The 18,898-nt window shown below is 39.2% G+C and overlaps 1 protein-coding gene across 1 annotated transcript in view; it reads left to right on the forward strand.

Annotated features, from left to right (window-relative positions):
• csmd3 (CUB and Sushi multiple domains 3) overlaps positions 1 to 18,898 on the forward strand; it is a 216,856-nt gene that overhangs the window by 119,047 nt on the left and 78,911 nt on the right. Inside the window, exons 32-37 of the mRNA XM_022753266.1 lie at positions 4,564 to 4,677; positions 5,675 to 5,770; positions 6,150 to 6,353; positions 12,839 to 12,963; positions 13,130 to 13,226; positions 14,360 to 14,464. Coding sequence (XP_022608987.1) covers positions 4,564 to 4,677; positions 5,675 to 5,770; positions 6,150 to 6,353; positions 12,839 to 12,963; positions 13,130 to 13,226; positions 14,360 to 14,464 — 741 coding nt within the window. The remainder of the gene's footprint in view (positions 1 to 4,563; positions 4,678 to 5,674; positions 5,771 to 6,149; positions 6,354 to 12,838; positions 12,964 to 13,129; positions 13,227 to 14,359; positions 14,465 to 18,898) is intronic.

The following is an 18,898-nucleotide window of genomic DNA, read 5'->3' on the forward strand; positions in this document are numbered from 1 at the left end:
CTGGCATTTGTCTTTGGCTGCTTTGTGTGTTTGATCTATTTTATGTCACATAGAGTAAGTAGCAAGGTGCCCTTATTATAAAAACATAGAAATTGTTACATCCATCCCCACATTTCCTCACTCCTGCTCGCTTCATGTCTTCAGTATTGTCATTTGGCTGGTTGCTTGGCGGTCGGTCCAAACAACCATCTCTTGGGACATAAGGTGCAGCATTGCCTCCAGTGGCTGTTGGGGGACATTTAGTCTCTCAGATTTGTTTCTTACTCTGCCTCTCATTTTTTCACTCTTGTGTCTTTGTTGGTTATGTGGTGGGTTTAACAGTGTAGCCGTGCTGTACTGTGAGCCTACATGCCAGAGGAGATCTGTACTGCTACAAAGTGAAGATGACAGGAAGCTGCTCCATAATTCATAGCCAGAAGGACAAACATATGCTGCCATTTTTTACCTTCAGCAATTGCCTCTATTACCAGTATTTTTGTACACCTTTTCAGGTGGATCTTGTGTGTATTTTGCCTGAAGGCATGTGGATGTAGCTAACACATTGGTGAAAGCTATTACTGGGTGAAAACAGCCTTTACTTGCTTTTTCTTTAGCTGTTTCAGCTATTTGAAATCTGCTCTTCACAGCATGGCCCAATTACAGTTAACCTGCATGTCTGTGCACCAGTTAGATTAGCCACTCTCAACTGCTTTAAAGCTTGTTAATTTATTTCATTACATATTTAACTAAGTTCTGTTGACTGCAACTTCTACAGTGTTGATTAATTAGTAAGAATTTCGTTGAGAGCGCTAAGTTTATGAAAAATAATGGTTTACTGTTTTTTCTTTTTTGTTTTCTTTTCAATGAACATCAACTTGGAATATCTATTTACAAAACTGCTAAAAAAATCAAAATAGTTCTTTGAGATTAATGCTTCATATAGCCACAAAAACTAAAGTATTTAAGTTGATATCTTTCTATTTAGAAATGCTGTTTTCCGCAGATTAAATCCACTTGCCAAAAAGGAATGGTGGAATTGCATTTCATGCTAAGCTCCTGGCATTAACATGCATCTCGGGTGATTTGTTCACAAGTGAACTGCTCTAACCACGTCAGTTCACACCCTGCATTAAAATGCGTCTCGAGTGAACACTTGTGATTGGATCTCACTTGCCCGCTTTATATGCAAATAAACTGATGTGTTGCTGTGTTTGGCCAATCTGATTATGACAGGTGGGTCTGTTGTCAATGTGTTTGTGTATGTATGAGAGAAAGAGAGATATAGTGTATGAGCAGGGCAAGGAGAGGTTGAGCAAATCAATTCACTGTGCACAGCTGTGGTGGACTAGACTGGCAGAGGATGTCTGTTGATGTAGGCGGTCCTTCAGTGTGGCCCAGGACACATGTGTTCACACTGCTAAAAGAATGTGACCCAGACTGCCTCCATTGTGGTCTGAGTGATCGGATCTCAAATACGTCCTGGGTGCGTTCACACCTGCACTTAAAGCTGTCCACTTGTGATCTGAGATGGATGTTAATGCCAGGTTGACATATAGTACTTTGTGTTTGGTTGAGATGAGAGGAAAAACATGGTTCTACTGAGCTGAAAATAAAGTTGTTGTGGTAATGCGTCCATCTTCATCAGAAGGAAGAGCAAAGAGAGAAGCAGACGAGAGGGATAAAAGAGCATAAAGAATATGTATCTTTCACAAGATACATTTGCAGCAGAGGGCAAGACTGAGGCTGCAATCTTATCACTGGTAATGTACATACATACATACAGTACCAGTACAGCATAAGATTGTTTACCCCTCCTTCCTCTCGTTTGCCTGCCACTACCAGATCTCAGCCTGCCAGCTGCTGTCAATCGAACATAGACAGAGACAGAGAAAAGGAGTATTTCTGATAAGAGTTTTTTTCCCCCTATAATGATACAAAACTATAATAAAACATTAAAAATAATAGTGATGTCATTTGAGTCTGTGAAAAGAGATACTAAATAGGATTTTAGTTTGACTCTAAGTATCACGTACTGCATTGTGTGAAGGTTATTTTCCATGTGTTAAATGCCACAACACACCAAAAAGAGATACAAAATTCAAAGGACTACCTCATTATTGGTTGTTAAGAAAATGTTGCAGAAAGGTTTACAGCAGGTAAGCAGATAGTACTTTGCTTGATGGAATAGTGACCTATGAAGAACTACCGTACAGAAAGCATATTGAACCAAAACTCACAATTTTCACTGCAATTGTTAACGTTTCTTAACATTGAAGTGAAATGAATAGATATCTTGAGGACTAAACGAGCACAGACCCCGTCCGTCCACGCACATGATGGTGATATACTGAAGGTGAACGATATCTTGATGAAAGAGCATTACTTAAAGGTGCGATGTATAAGATCTGGCCAGTTAGTTTGAAATGTTCAAAAAATGAACTAACAATATCAATAGTATGTGAAGGACCCACAGTGACCAAGACCTCCATCTATTGTATTTCAGATATCTACTGAAATGAGCACATGCTAACCAACTAGCTGCGTCCCTCAATGTGTTGTAATACCACTTTATGACACTAGATGCTGTGTGAGTCAGTGTAGCGTCTAGTCTGCACTCAATCCCACGAAGAAGAAGAGCTTCTTACAGAGTTTGAAGTTATACTACAGCTCCTGACTAAAAAAAAAAAAAAAGCCCCTGACTAGCATCACAGAAATCCAGAAATGGCTGAAGCTCCTAGAAAGCGATCCTCTATCTCCATACCAAAGGACCGCTCTGAGAAGAACCCATGTTCAACGGCAAAGAAAAGAAGAAAACACGAGTACATCCTGTTGTGGCTTTCGACCGCTGGAGATAGCTCCGGCTGAGTAAAGAGATGCAGTTTGGGAGCAGAATCCAGTCCAGTCCTCCCCAGTGATGGACCAGCACCTGCCTTTTCTTCTGCATCTGGCCTCATCAATCAACAACAACCACATTACAGTAACACCTTGGAGTATTATTCCTGCACATAACAGATATTGTCTATACTGTGATCTTTTGCACAGGAGCTTTGTCAACACTTTTGTACATAGTTTTTTTGATTGTTGTATTTCTTTAATATGTGTATCTATGTATATTTATCTTTTTGACTGTTGCAGTATTTTTTGTTTTTGTTATTTCCTATAAATGCGTTAATTGGATACTGCACCAAACATCAAGCCAGATATCTTATAAGTAAAAACCTACCTGGCAATTAACCTTATTTTCTGATTCTGCATTTGTGATGATGTCATCATCCCTGCCTCACGTTGCTGTAGCCTGACACCCATGTGTCATGCAGTATCCCCTTGCCTTCATATTTTTATAGGTAAATAAAAACATACGGTACTACAAGTACTCATAATTTGTTTCAGTGCTATCATCAATTTTAACTATCAACAATAAATGCACATATAAATAATAAATTACAAGGAACATGGGGAAAACAACAATATGATTAACTGGACAAGGGTTAGGGTTAGAGGTGAAGAGGTGAAATGCTGCCCCCTATGGAGGTGGAGCAAGTCGCACGATCTTACACATTACACCTTTAAGGAGGTCATAAAATCAAAACCATCATTAAAACTAACCAGCCTAAATGAAGGTTAAATTTGAACCAACATGCACAAACATTCACTCATTTAACATCAATAATCATATTGCTGTTGGTGAAAAAGAATAATAAAAATAAAAAAGAATAGCACTGGTTTTACCAACACTGAAAAATAATCAAAACAGGTTGTCTGTATCAGAACATGGAGCACATCAATGGACCTGCTCTTGCTATTTTCCTATTTCATCTGAAATACTTGTACAGTTGTTCTAAAGTGTTATTTAGGATTTGTCATTTTACCATCATTTCGTCTAATGAGATAAACATGTATCATGTACTGTAACAGGTGCCTATGTGCAGGATTTTGCGTCTGTAATAAAAAGATCTCAAAAAGACTGTAAATTTCTGCCATTTTTGTCTGACCCTACATGGTATCACATTGGTACTAATGTTATGATTGACTGTAAGGGTGTTTAGTGAAAAAGTTATAGTGGACTGTACGAAGTCAAAATAAAAGAATCATGATGGAAAGTAAGTATTCCCAGTATGGGAAAGTAATTGGTTCATTGACCAAGTGAGCAAATGTGCCACCATTATATAGCATATCAGCTGTGTCTTTAAGTGAAATCGGATTTTTAAAGTTGAATGTGACCCAGAAAATGTTTACTCCATAAATTTTGCCAATCATATTTTATTTAAAGTTTGAGTGTTATGACATGTTGGTTTGGTAGGAATTTAGCCATTGTGCCCTTCTGGGGAGAGAGACATGCAAATTAGATTGCATTGACCCCATTAAAAACAAAATTAACCTCTGTGCTATTGGTTCAAGGTAGTTTGGCTTTTTTAAAACAGCAGCCAGAAATATAATAATTTTAATACAATAATAAAGACAATAAAAAGCACAGTGAATGGGCTGCTAATATAAAGTATAATGTTTGGTTGCCACAAAATCCGTCATCATGTTTTGATTTATTTTCCTCTGTTCTTTGTCCCCTACCTCTCTGTTTTTTTGCAGTGCTGTTTGGTCAGTTTGTGGTTTTCCAGACTTTGACCAGTGATGTTGTCGAGATCCATGATGGATCATCCACGGATTCAGCCCTTCTCTCTTCCATATATGGATCACACTCAGGTAAAAATACATAACTCTGCAGCCCATAAGCCTAGTGTCTTATTTTATAATGATAGTAATGATACATGTTATTTTTTAAGTGACTTTCAAGACACCCAAGGACACTTTGCAAAGCAAATAAAACATTCAGAAACAAGACAAAGACAATGTATGAATGAAGGAATTAAATATACACAGTATACATACATACACATACACACACGTACATACACGTGTACACACACACACACACACACACACACACACACACATACATACACTCACACATACTCATATACAGACATAATAAAGCAACAATTACATAGTGTACATTTCACAGAGCTCCAGTAAAGGCCACCCTAAACAAGTGAGTTTGAAGTTGCGAATTCAAAGAAGCAACAGATGTGCACTATCTACGTTACTAGCTGATTCTGTCAAGCACAACATTTTGCACTGTAGGCAAAACAGCACATCCATCTCTCAGCTCAGTTCAAATCAAATAACTTTTTTTTTTTTATACAAATTAAAAGTGAGAGCGGCTTATTGCTGCCAAGTATAAAGATTTTCTCCCTTCATACATTTCTGTAATGATGATATAATGAAGCGCAATGATGATACATAATACATTATAATTGCATTTAAATAAACTCCTGAGATCCCAATTAAAATAACAAAAGCAAACCAGCTGTTGTAAATTGTTGTCACACTCACTTGATTAGACTGTAGCACAATGTAAAAGCATTCAGGTGAATCTGATCTGCTATTTCAGCTATAACACTGAGGATATACTGTAGATCAGGTCAGACTGTGCACTTAAATCACAAACAACTGCATGGTACACGGAAAATAATCAGCCTTTTCCCTTTTCTACAATCTACAGATAGTAAGGGCATTTTTATGTTTTACCCTCATAATTGGTCAGTTATTTGTTTCTTAGTTTATATGCTATCTCTAAACATTTGTAAACTGCCTCATCTATAACAGTCTTGATAATGTTTCCTTTGATTGTATAATTTAGGCGAGACACTTCCTTTAAGTTCGGGAAACAAGATAACACTCAAGTTTACCACAAATGGAACAGAAACAGCAAAAGGATTTCATTTTGTTTACCAAGGTAAGACTGCTTTTTCGTATATGTTTCCAGAATTTTGAAGTGGAAACTTAGTTGGTGCATTTGCTTCCTTTTAGAAAAATGTACTTTAGCCATGCACTCATCACATGAAGAGCTGTTCAGCAGAGTGCCATTGGCTGCGGCTGGGCATAGCTGAGTAGAGCTGGATGATGTGGACTCAAAGAGCCTATCATGGCAGAGCAGATGAAAGTGACTAATGATGTGCAAGGAGATCCACAAGGGCTTTACCATTTATTCTCTTCCTCCTTTGTCTTGCCATCTCTCCTCTCCCTGTTGTCTTTCTGCTTACCACACCCACCCACCCAGTCTTTGTCTTTGTATTTCTTTCTCTCATTCTCACTTCCTCCCCTCTTATCCCCAGCTGTCCCCCGGACAAGCGCCACTCAGTGTAGCTCGGTCCCTGAGCCCCGGTTTGGGAAGCGGATAGGGAACGACTTTGGAATCGGTATGGTGGTCCTGTTTGAATGCAGTCCAGGTTACACACTGCATGGCTCCAACGCCATCAGGTGTGAGGCCGTGCCCAATGCCCTGGCCCAGTGGAACGGCACTGTGCCCACATGTGTTGGTGAGTATCTTCTTCCTCCTGTCCTCACTTCACCCTCCTGCATGCATTCTCTGTGACACACACGCACACACACACACACACACACACACGTGTGCACACATACCCACAGAGAGATCCAAAAAGATGGAGCAGGTGCACAAAAATGGTTGGTGTCTGCTTTTCCGAGTCATTATTTATTCTAATATCTGCCACCCATTGCAATACATCTGCCTATCTCTGGTCTTGATAGTTTAGACAGGAAGAAAGAGGCAAGGACAAACAGAACAACAAAGTGTCACATAAATTTTCTACCTAGACAAGGGATTTCAGTTTCTGTGACTTGCCAGACTAATGGGAAAATAAATAGCGGTGGAATGTGAATATGTCCCAATAGCAATACCCACCTTCACTTAAAATCTTTAAGTAACTTTTTCTGTGTAGCCCACATCTCTAATGCATTATATACACTCAGTTAACAGTCTGTTATCTAATGCAATTCAATACATAAGATCTGCAAAAGAACATTGTCACCCATTACTGTATGTAAGTGGAGGTATAAAAAACATTAAAAACACCATAATGATTTATGGATGTGATAGGATATTGTAATGTTTTTGAAGTGCACCGTACAATCTAATAATAGCCTTCAAGTCATGTGCACAGCACGCTGCAATAAAGCCTGGCTTAGTGAAGCTAAGCATCATACCTAATACTTTGCAAGGTTAAAGCTGCTATGATAGATATTTTTATAATTACAGTGTATCAAGGAGTTTCTTGTACTGATGAACCTACAGAGTTATCACCCGAATCTGCTCCCCTCTGCTTTATGGAGCTTTGAACCGAGTTTCACCTCATTGCTTAGCTGTCCAGCTGCAACTTTACTGTTTTGGTTCACTCTCACTGCTCTCATTGCGTTTTTTACGGTGCAGCAGACAGCTGCTGATTTCAGTGGAAAAGCTCTAAAAATTCACTGTGCACTACTTTCTCAGCACTAAACAGACAGACACAGTTAGCGACCAGAGTAGCTGGTGAACATAGTGCAGCATTTAGCAGCTAAAGAGCCAGAGATTTCCCACAGGAACTGGTAGAGACCAAAAGCAGATCTGAAAGTGAATATTGGATCTCCATTCGCCAGGTGGCCGAAAACACGACTCCAAATGAACGATAATGTTGCTATGTAACTGCTGGATGTATAAATAAGCACCTGTCTGCTAACAAGTTTGCCATATCAACTGAAAATGTGATGATAATTGTGTTAACAAGTGCACAAAAAAATCTGTTATTGCAAGTTTAAGCACCCCCAATCACTTACAATCACTCTATCTAATGGGAAAATTGGTTACAAACAAGCTCACCACCATAATGGATGTCAAATGACATAATGCCTTTATAGCAGTTTATTGTCTATGATAAATGAAGTAAATAATTATGTATTGTAGATAAGGACTTCATTGGAAGTGCTACCTTCTTCATTACCAACATTTAAATTTGCTTAGGTGTCTTAGTAGTCTTGACAACACAGGGAGGAAAAAAAAGTGAATCACTGTTACTGCTGCTTTACTGTCTTAGCCTTAACAAAATCAGATCAGCGTAACACAACAGTTATTTGTTAAGATTTTCTGGTGGATGAAGACAGCAACTTACCAACAAAATTAGATATGTGATATCATTATATCACACAATGTAATTTTTTCCACGTAAAATATTTAAGTCAAAATGACAGGTGGACAGGAACCTGAAATTACATTTATTTTGACATTGACAGAAAATAAAAAGAAGTGGGCAATATCCAGCAGCATTTAATGGTGTACTATTGAAGGGAACAGCATCTTTATCTCTACATGGTTCTTTGGCTAGCATACACAGAACCATACACACATAAATATACCTTCATAAGTATGCATAGACATACCACATATTTTTGCACATGAACAGATTTGCATACTTGGTGTGCATACACTGTTACCCATACATATTTAAACATGTAGAAGGGCATGCACTTTGCCTCACAAAGACACCCACATGTCTACCTTGGGAAGATAAAGAACTACCGATGAAGTACGGAGAAATCTATTGAAGTCAGGCCTTGTGCCAGCCAACAAATAGTCCCAGCCAGTGAGTGCCGAGATTTCAAGCCAGGGTTCATCCAAGTTTACTGCCAAGTGGTAAGGGAATAGTGGTGGCACGCGCAGATCCATTTTAAACACAGTGATTTTTATCTGGAGATTGAATCTGGCTGCAGCATCTCCCCCAGCGGCTGTGTACTCGCCCAGAATAATGGATATAGTTTCATGGAAGCTTCAACAAAAACACTATGCTCAATTACTCAAGCCCTCTTTATGGAATATGATGCTATCAGACACCGCTCTCCTGTGAGGTACCTGTGTTTCAGAAGATACATTTGTCCAGCTGTGATTGACCTGGCTCATCATGCAAGCCTTTTGCTTTTGATTTCACAAACACAGAGCTGCTGAATTAAGGCTTTGCTGTTCAGTTGCGCAACGTTCTATTGTGATTTAATTAGCCTCGCCTGAGTGGATGCATAATGTTTGGTGGCCTCTGTTGAATTTATGAAGAATAGTTGAATGAATAGATGTTTTATTGTTAGTTTCCAGATGGAGTTTGACTTGAAGTACTTTACAGTGAGCTTACACTGAGCTAATGCAGCTGACCTCATTTTTATAGTGTTAAGACATCTTCTCGCTATTGGATAGTGGAGATTAACAATACAGTAACAGTAAAAGTAAATACTGATAGATGACAACAATTTTCTGTTGGTTTGCTCCCTGCACAACTGAAAAGGCAACTGAATTTCACACATACACACATACACACACACATACACACACACACACACACACACACACACACACACACACACACACACACACACACACACACACACACACACACACAAAACACACACACTAAATCAGTTCTGATTGTAAAGGATCATGACTGCCTAGTATTACATAAGATCACAGATTGTCATGATTCATAACCAGTATGCCCACACCATGGAATTCACTGTTGGCCTAAACACTTTTTTGAAGGTGTCACCCAGTAAACAGTGTCGCGCTGAGCTTGTTTTCTAACAGTGGATTCTTGTTTTGAAAAAGCCTCCTAAGACCAATTAAAGTGTCCCAGTCCAGGGCTGTGTGGTAAAACCAGGCCAGAGTGCCTCTGTGGAGCAAGATGAGCTACACTTGAGGTCGTGCTACTTTTGGGAGTTTACTTAAGTTTCTGAATTGAAATTGGAAATTACTGCCAGTTTGACTAACCGTGTATTTAGGACTTGTTTTTCTATCAAGAAAGTAAGCATCACAAATCCTAGTGAAACATATTTAATTTATATTTTAAAACAAATCTCACCACCCACTCCTCCGAAAAGAGCGCATACAAAAAGCAATCTCTGTTTTGTAAATAATTTTTAGTCGTTATACTGTGATGTCTTTCCATTTTGCTCACAATATTATCCATAATAACTTTAACCCGCTGGCTAATATGGGCCATTTCTTATAGCTTCCAAAAGCACAATTTGGCCCTGAGAATAGGAGCAAGAGCATTTTCTCCACATCCAATTCCAATTAAACTGTCCCACATAATTTTGGGAGAGCTGACTTTGCAATAGTCGTCTGTATAGCCTTTCTTGAAACAAACTAACCTTGATAAATTGGCAAGGCTGTCAGCTTTGTCAGAGTGATGAGTTAAACTCCACTGCTTATAGTAGAAAGAAAGGTCAGATGCTGTAGGAGAGATATTATCGGATATGATTGTTGTATGCGGTTTACACATTGTCACATCGTGTTGGATAAATTAATTATCAGAGAATTGACAAAATGCAGTTTTTGATAATGTCCAAATGAATCTAATGTAAAATGACTAACATTTGTAAAAAAAAAAAAAAAGTGTAAAGTGTAAAAGTGTATATCCTAAAAACCAAAAAGTATGATGAGTCATTTAGGAATATATAATAGAATTATTACATTGAAGAAGTGCATTTTATTTTGAAACACATTTCTTGATTAAAACACTTTTAATTAAAAGTCGCTGTGAACTCCGTGCATCTCAGATGGTGAAGAATGGTGTCTCATAACGTGTGTGGTCCCCACACTTGTCTACCTGCGGTAACTCTGACATATGAGCCTGCCACAGATTGAGATGGGTGGCGAGCATTCATGCTTTTATGAGTGTCATGATTTCTAATCTCGCTCGACCAATTACATTAACTGACAGCTCAGGGGACTCAAAGGAGCTGTTAAATTATGCTGAAATACTGGGTCTTTCCCTGGAATGGCTCTGTAGCTTGTTGTGAAGATTGTGGTCTCCTGCTACAAGACTTTCTCAGACCTTCGTTTCAGCAGTAAAGGTTAGAACTGGGAAAAGTCTAATGATGAAAAGCAATTATTTTTATACTATGTTTTGCACTCAGTTTTGTTTAAAAGAGATTAGGAGAGCCAGCAGCTACTGATTAAATTGAAAACAAGGTTACTGACAATGAGTCTGGTTACTCTGTCACTCACCATGTTATGTAGTGTATAAACTTCACTACAGTACAGATTACTACGGATTTCATAGACCTTGACCTTCATTTTTCATTTGCCGAGTAAAATTCAAAACAATTACACAAGCTGTTTCCTCTTCAGTCGTGATGCAGAAGTTAATCAATTTCAATACTGCATACTCTACATGTGACACGTTTTAGCTGAACATGACATGACTGGTGCCGTGATTATATGAACGCGTGACTGCTCCACTGTCTCATTGCTGTGAGGTAGAGAGACAGTAGAGAAGTATTTTTCTCTAATTTCGTAGTTGGAATGAAAGGAACAGAGTTCACTTTGGCACAATTCTCCAAGCATGTGAAGCAGGGTAGATATCACCTCTAAAATAATAAGTTTGAAGTTTTGACAAGCCGATAGCTAAAAGTGTATTCTTTTTTTTTTTTTTTTTTTAACTCTTGTCTGTCACATCGAACCCTCCAGTGTCTGATGGATATCTAAAATAGTGATTCTCATTGACCTGTACTGGGTAAACCCTTGTCCTTGACAAATAGCATCTGGTTTTTTCTTGTGAGAACACATTGTACTACTCTGCTGAAGGACTCCCTCCTGAATGAGTGACAGCTAGGCTCATCGTCTTACACTGTATGAAAACTTTTATATACAAATGCTAGGTAACTTTGAATATCAGGGGGCTGAGACAGCAGTTACTTGGTTGGATAGAAAAGAAGATGGAAAGTCTGTTGTTCCTGTAAACTGCAGTTATGTCTTTAGAAAATCTAAGAAATGCTTGTTTCTATGTGAGGCGCAAAGGGAAAAAGAATAAAGGAGTTGATACATTTTAGTCACTGCATTTAGATTAAGACTTTTATATTGCTTCTTTTATACAGTATACCGTATCTGTCATTAATGATGAAATAGAAGCCATGGCTTAACAGATGTCTGACAAACACATTCTAGCTGGTGACAGCAGAACAATGGATCTCAGTAGACCAAAGCAACAACGAAAAGCAAATACACGTCTGCATCAGACTTTTCTGCGTCAGACTCATTGTGATGGTGTAAAAGACTTTGCTGGCTCTCTGCGGAAAGTCATAACAGCCCAATAGGTCAAGGCTTGTTTCTGTATTAGCCAGCAGAACTATAGTTCAATAGGAAGGAAATACATTTAGTTTTGTGTTTTGTTGAGTGTAATAATCCAAAGGATTGTGGTCTGCAAGGCTGGGTTACCACAATCCTTAATGGACAAAAAGTGGAGCCAAACACTATGTAGAATGTGGCTGGCTGGATATAAAGCCAACTGGCACCCGTCTATAAAGCAATAAAGAAATTGTAGCTTTTTTCGTTTTGTTTTCTTTATCCGTGCTGATATATATATCACAGTGCCTGACAATGTCAGCATAAAAAGGCCAGTGACTTCAATTCAGCATTCATCTGTGAGCTGAGAGGCTTGATAAATATGTTACTTGTGGCACTTGTAGAAATAAGGTGCACTTAGACATGGATAGCGTTCACAATTGAAAGATGTGATTTGTGTGGCCTGCAAGAGATAAAATAACACCTCAGGGTTGAACTGTTTGCTTCTGCGTAGAGCAAGCAGAGTGTGGGCTGCGATGTAAAGCTCCACTGAGTATAACATGACGAAAATATCATTTGTATACGGATGCATATTCTAGTTAAAAACTTAAAAAATGAACTAATTAACATAATATACTGCAATTAAAATCTGTCATTATGAAACTGTAACCTTTCCTTGGAGCCCATAGCGTTGCCTAACATGAGGTGACTTTACAGATGGTCATTGAAAATCTATGTGTTAATGGTCATTTATGATAGGTGGAATTATGCTTTTAAATACCTAACAGTTTGCTACTTTCCCCACTGTGACGCCTGCCCACTCCTGGCTCTGCAGGTGCGTGCATGGGCTTATCATCTCTCAGCCTGATCACTGTCATGACTCTCTCTCTTTCGTTTTTCGTTCTGTCTCTGATGTCCTTTGTCTAGTTCCCTGTGGTGGAGTGTTAACTGACCGCAAAGGCACTATCCTCTCTCCCGGATACCCAGAGCCGTACGCCAACTATCTGAACTGTGCCTGGAAAATCTCCGTTCCTGAGGGAGCTGGCATCCAAGTGAGAGGACACAGATGCAGACCGTAGTAGTATCATGTTTGATGAGAGATAAAAAGATTTGATGGATGGATTAAAATGTTATACATATTATAAATTATACATACATTAAAACTATTTTGCTGCTGTTTTTCGTGTTTTTTCATGTTCTCTTCTACAAATCTTTCAGATTCAAGTTGTGACCTTCGCCACAGAACACAACTGGGACTCTCTGGATTTTTTTGATGGAGTTGATGGCAATGCTCCAAGGCTCGGTAGCTACTCAGGTAAATCTGATACAACTGAATTTTAGTTTTCAGCTCCCTCTTGAATTTCAGTCAGACATCACAGGGCCCCCAGCAGCAGACAGACGTGGTAATGGAACAGATGACATTTGGCATGTCCTTTGAGAATGCTGTCTAAAAACCAGTTAAAGAAGTCAGAGAAGAACAAAAATATCCCTTTTCCTTCACACAATGTTCTTGGATCTGCTGTAGGGATCTTCATAATCTGGCCCCTGTTTCAGTCTGGAATTTTACAAATGTAGTGTTGCCTTAGGGCTCACGCTAATGAAAATGGTGCTTTTGCCACATGGTAACCTACTAGAATCAAGCCATCACATATTTTTAGATGCTGAATCCTAGTGTAAGTGGGACTGGTATAGCATAATGACTTCTGCCTCTATATCAGCCGAGCTTTATGAGACTACATGTCAAATTTCTCAAGTGGCGGATATCTCATTTTGGAACAAAACTCTTTACATATTGTAATAGCTCCACAGTACAGCTCTCACTGTGCAGGGCAGCACTGCAGCGTGAAAAGGGCGAAGCAGTTTAATTGGCTAGAAATCAATTTTATTGTGGGCTAAACTGATAAAGGTGATTATGATTATATGTAAAAGTCTCCATGCAAATTGCAGAAGACGTACGCCTGGAACTGAGAAAATGATGCCACACACAGAGAATATTCTGCAGTGCAAATTCCCCGAGTTACTGGGCCATGCTTGTGTTCATGGTTGTGATTTTATGGGTCTGACTGAAGGTCCAAAGGAGGAATGTTGAACACAGATTAAACCTTAAAAATGTGAAACTGGGACATCATGTGTCATCCTGGTAGTTTAACCATCATTGTTCAAACATTTTTAGTAGAGACATTAGCAAATAGAATTTGCAAGATGGAGGATTGTGCAGCTGTCTTGAAATTATAATCTATATATCATCTGTATATTTAACACTCCACTTATATTTGACAAAACTAAAACAGAAATATTACTATATCTGAATTACTGTCTCCACTGCATATTAGTAAGGTGCAGTATATGTTCATGTGTCGTACATGTCCACATGTTTTCGGTGCTCTTAATTTTTTGAGTATGGACCAATGATGGTTTTAACTGTCTCCTGTATTTTGTATAATCCAGGTACAACAATCCCCCAGCTGCTGAACAGCACATCCAACAACCTGTACCTGACCTTCCAGTCTGACATTAGTGTGTCCGCTGCTGGTTTTCACTTGGAGTACACAGGTATGAGGAGAGACGGCTTGTCTGGCTGCCTGTCACTCTGTCTGTTGTCTGTTTCTATGTGTCCATCTGCCACTGGCTGCCAGCTGCTGCACAGGGATATAAGAAGTAAGAGGGACAGCTGGTCTGGGTGGCACAGTTGGACAGAAAGAGTGTGAGGGAGTGAGTGAGCAAAGTTTTTCTGTTCGTCTGTATATCTTCTAATTTTCAGTCTTTGCATCTGCTTCTCTGGCATTCTGCTTTGTATTTCCCAATGGTGTTGTTTTTTTAAATCTTCCTATAGCTTCAAGTTAGTGGACCCACATCCTTTTTCATTTAGCTACTGCGTTTGCTCTTCTCTTAGCAGGCTGTTCACTTAGGCATATTTGCTAAACATTTACTATTCACTAAAATTTAAGACATGTAGCTGGCCCCAGTGGATGATTTATCAAGTCCTCCCAATCAAAAATTGTATAAATAAAAATAGAGGTGATGATCTGCAGGTGATGCATGCAGCTCTGCTACAGATTTGTAACCAATTCCCCCACTGTTATTTACATTTGAGGCACTTTCACTTTGTCTCTTCTAATGTCAGGGTAATTTTTCTGTTTTTATGCCTCTGTGCCGGCAACAGCTGTGGCTGGACCCGTCTGTTGATCCGTCTATCCCATTCTTGTGAATGAGATATCTCAGAGCGGTCTTAAGGGAATTTTCTCAAATTTTGTGCAAACGATCACTTGGTTTTAAGGAAGAATTGATTTGGTTTTGTGGTCAAAGGTCAAAGGTCACTGTGACCTCACATCTGTCCCATTTTTGCAAACGTGTTATATCAGGAACGCCTGGAGGGAATTTCATTACATCTGGCAGTGTTCACTTGGACTCAAGGATGAACTGATTAGAATTTGGTCACCAGAGTTCAAAGGTCATGGTCACTGTGGCCTTTTTTTGCCATAAATCAATAATTCATACGTTAATTATGACATAAGTCCTGACATTTTATGTCCAAAAGGTCCAAATCAACTTTACTGCGACATCATAATGTTCAGCAAAAACCCTTTTCTGGCCATTATTCAACACTGTAACTCAGGAACAGAAGGAGAGATTGTGACCATATTTCCTGCGACTTGACTGGTTAGCAGAGGCGTACAGCTGCAATGTGGTAATTCAAAGTTGTTTTTTGTCTCTAAGGTTAGATCAATTTTAAGCTTTCTCTGTCTCCTCCTCACATTTGTCTTCTTGCTAGTTTTTTTACCTACCACTCACCAACACATTAAAGCAATTTACAAAAATATGTGGCTGTGGGAGACCCATCTTCACACATTTTGTGTGACGTACATCAAGAGTAGTGAAAAAGTGCAATCACTGGGAAAGTAAAAGTGGAGAGGACATGAAATTCGTAATGTTAAGATAAAATAGGAGGATGTGGATGGCACAAAGAAAAGAGAGAAGAAAGATAAGCCATGTTAAGTATTACGTATTCAACTTTGACATCCCATACACAACGGGAATAAAGAACAGCATGTTTTTGAGTAAAATCAGTTCAAACTAACACTCAGTTCCCACAAATGTGTTGCAAAACAAAAGAAGCATAAAAAACATTGCTGTCACTGAACCTGCCCTCGCTGTCAGTCGTGTCAGTCCACAAGCATCATACCACTGTTGAGAATGACTTCACAGTCATGTTTCTCACAGTCAGTGCTTCATTTCCACAGCACCCTCCTCTTGTTTGGAACCTCTCCGTAGCGCTGTCTCTCAGTGGGCTCTTTTCTATCTGCACTAAACGCCTCCCCCACCACCCCTACCTACTGCTGAGAATCACTTCAGTGCCATGTCTCACAGTCAGACTGTCTTACACATTACCACTGCTGCCCTTGTAAAGTGAATTTCCTCATGCTTAGTGTAAACCAGGCTCCAGCCAAACTCCTTTCTTTTTTTCTTGATGCTATTCGTTTTTTCTTAGGTTGCCTTTCCTATGGTCCCACTGTTTAATGTTTGTGTGTGTGTGATCAAGCTATGTTGATTCTCTATGGTACTGCTCATTAAGTATTTCCGCTTTTGTGGTCTGTTGTTTTCAATTTTGTGATGTTCTAGTCTACTGCTTATAGCAGAGTTCAGCTTCGGATTTATTTGGTCAAATTAAAACAATCCTCTACCCTGTCCTCTAGCCGGTTGTATCTTTGTGTATTATTTTCAGTCTTTGGTTGGCTTGAACCACACTGCAGTTTTTAGCTGCAAATTAATGCTCTGAAAGCTCAGTACAGTGGGAGGAAAAAGGCAAGAGGGATTGATACAGACCCAGCCAGCCAACCATCCGTTTTAAAATGTTTCCTTTGGGTGATTGTTGCAGTCCATTGAGACAGTCATAAAAATCCTGTATACAACCCATCACCACAGCTTCTTAAGAACCAAGTATTTAACCAGCTCTCGTAAGACAGACAGTGTGCTTTAGCTGTAAACAAAATTTGCGCTTTTTCAGAGGCAACATGGTGGTTTGCATCCCAAATAAAGTCCCACACTGAGCTTCTATCGCCCCAGTCTGCAGAGGCCTATATTTCAGTCACACCACTTTAACAACATTATTGTACTTTATGTAAATGCTGGGCGGTATGACCAAAAATCAAATTAAAAAAAGAAAAAGCACTGGAGTCTTCTCCAGTCATTAAGCTGGACTGCCTTCAGATGTTGGTCCTATTGTCAGTTGTTTGGGCCACCTGCCTCTCCTGTTCCAAACCCCAGAATTTAAGGGCCTCTCTCAAGCCTTGTGCAGTTATTTTTATGGTGTGGCCATCCGGAAATATGACGTTTGCAAACAGTGGTTCTGCGACTTCCTGTCATCATAGTTGAAGTGCACCGTTATGCTAACGAATGGCTCTGTTGTACAATTTAACAATGGGTCTGTTGTTGTAGAAAAGTGGGCGCCTGTACATCATGGATGTATTATATATTCTCATAATAGAGCAGACACAGCTCCTCTCAGTTTCTTCATTCTCTATCTCTGTTTTCTGTTCTTTAATGTCCCAAAGCGACGTATGCATATGTTTTGCCCTGTTAAAGAGAGTAAGTTGTGGGTGATTAATTTTTGTGTTATAAAGTTATCACTGTTACTCACAGTTAAGAAATGTCCCTTATAGTCTGCAGAGTTTCTAGTGGCGAATAATATTATATAATCTGCAGCCTTTTGAAGCCTTACAGCTGTTGTCACAGCTACGCTGCAGTATGACAGTATATGAAAAATTCATACATATGGGAAATTTAAATTGGTATACTGGATAAACTGATATACTGCCCAGTACTACTATATATGGTAATTGCAGTTTTCTGTAAATGCTAATCTAATGCCAGATCACCTCGATAATGCACTTTTCAGGTAAATTCTCATCATATGTATTGGTCTTAGAAGACCAGATCAATGCTGCATCTTTACATGCATAATTATTTATAACCAACGGCAGAAGTCACCTGGTCAGTGCCTGTATTTGATTACTTTGAAGCAGTAATCATATTGTGTGTTGTGTTGTCAGATTGCGCACTGCAACTGAATATAAATGACTGTGCTGCTGTCTTTCTATCATTTGTGTCTGTTCGCATGTTCTATACAACTCTTCTGTTCGCCTCTAACTAGCCAATCATGTGACAGCAGTGCATTGTATAAAATCATGCAGATGCAGCTCAGGAGCTTCAGTTAATGTTTAACAAACATCAGAATGGGAAAAATGTGATCACAGTGACTTGGCGTGATTGTCGGTGCAGACGACCTGGTTTGAAACTCTTGATCCCCTGGGATTTTCACATGCACCGGTCCCTAGAGTTTACTCAAAATGGTGTGAAAAACAAAAAACATCCAGCAAGCGATAATTCTGTGAATTGTTGATGAGAGAGGTCAGAGGAGAATGGCCAGAGTGGTCGGAGCTAACAGAAAAAAAAAAAAAAAAAACAGTAACACAGATAGCGATTCTCTGCTACTGTGGTGAGCAGAAAAGTATCTCAGAATGTACGACATGTGGAACCTTGAGGGAGATGGGCTACAACAGCAGGAGACCACGTCGGGTTTCACTCCTGCAAGCCAAGAACAGAAATCTGAGGCTGCAGTGGGCACAAGCTCACCAAAACTGGACAGATAAAGACTAGAAAAACGTATTCTGGTCTGATGAATCTGGATTTCTGCTGAGGCACACAGATGGTAGGGTCCGAATTTGGCATCAACATAATGAATCCATGAAACAATTTAGGCCCCTTAACACCAATTGTTTGATTGCTACAGCCTATCTTAGCATTGTTGATGACAATGCATCCCTTAATGGCCACAATGTACCTTCAATTTTAATTTATTTACCTTTATTTACCAATTTACCATATTCTAATGGATACTTCCAACACGATAATGTCACAATGTTACGAAGTAATAGTCATCTCAAACTGGTTTCATAACCATGACGATGAGTTCAGTGTACTTGGTAC

Source organism: Seriola dumerili, unplaced genomic scaffold, assembly GCF_002260705.1.
Source record: "Seriola dumerili isolate Sdu_G_001 unplaced genomic scaffold, Sdu_1.0 BDQW01000191.1, whole genome shotgun sequence".
Classification (NCBI taxonomy): Eukaryota; Metazoa; Chordata; class Actinopteri; order Carangiformes; family Carangidae; genus Seriola; species Seriola dumerili.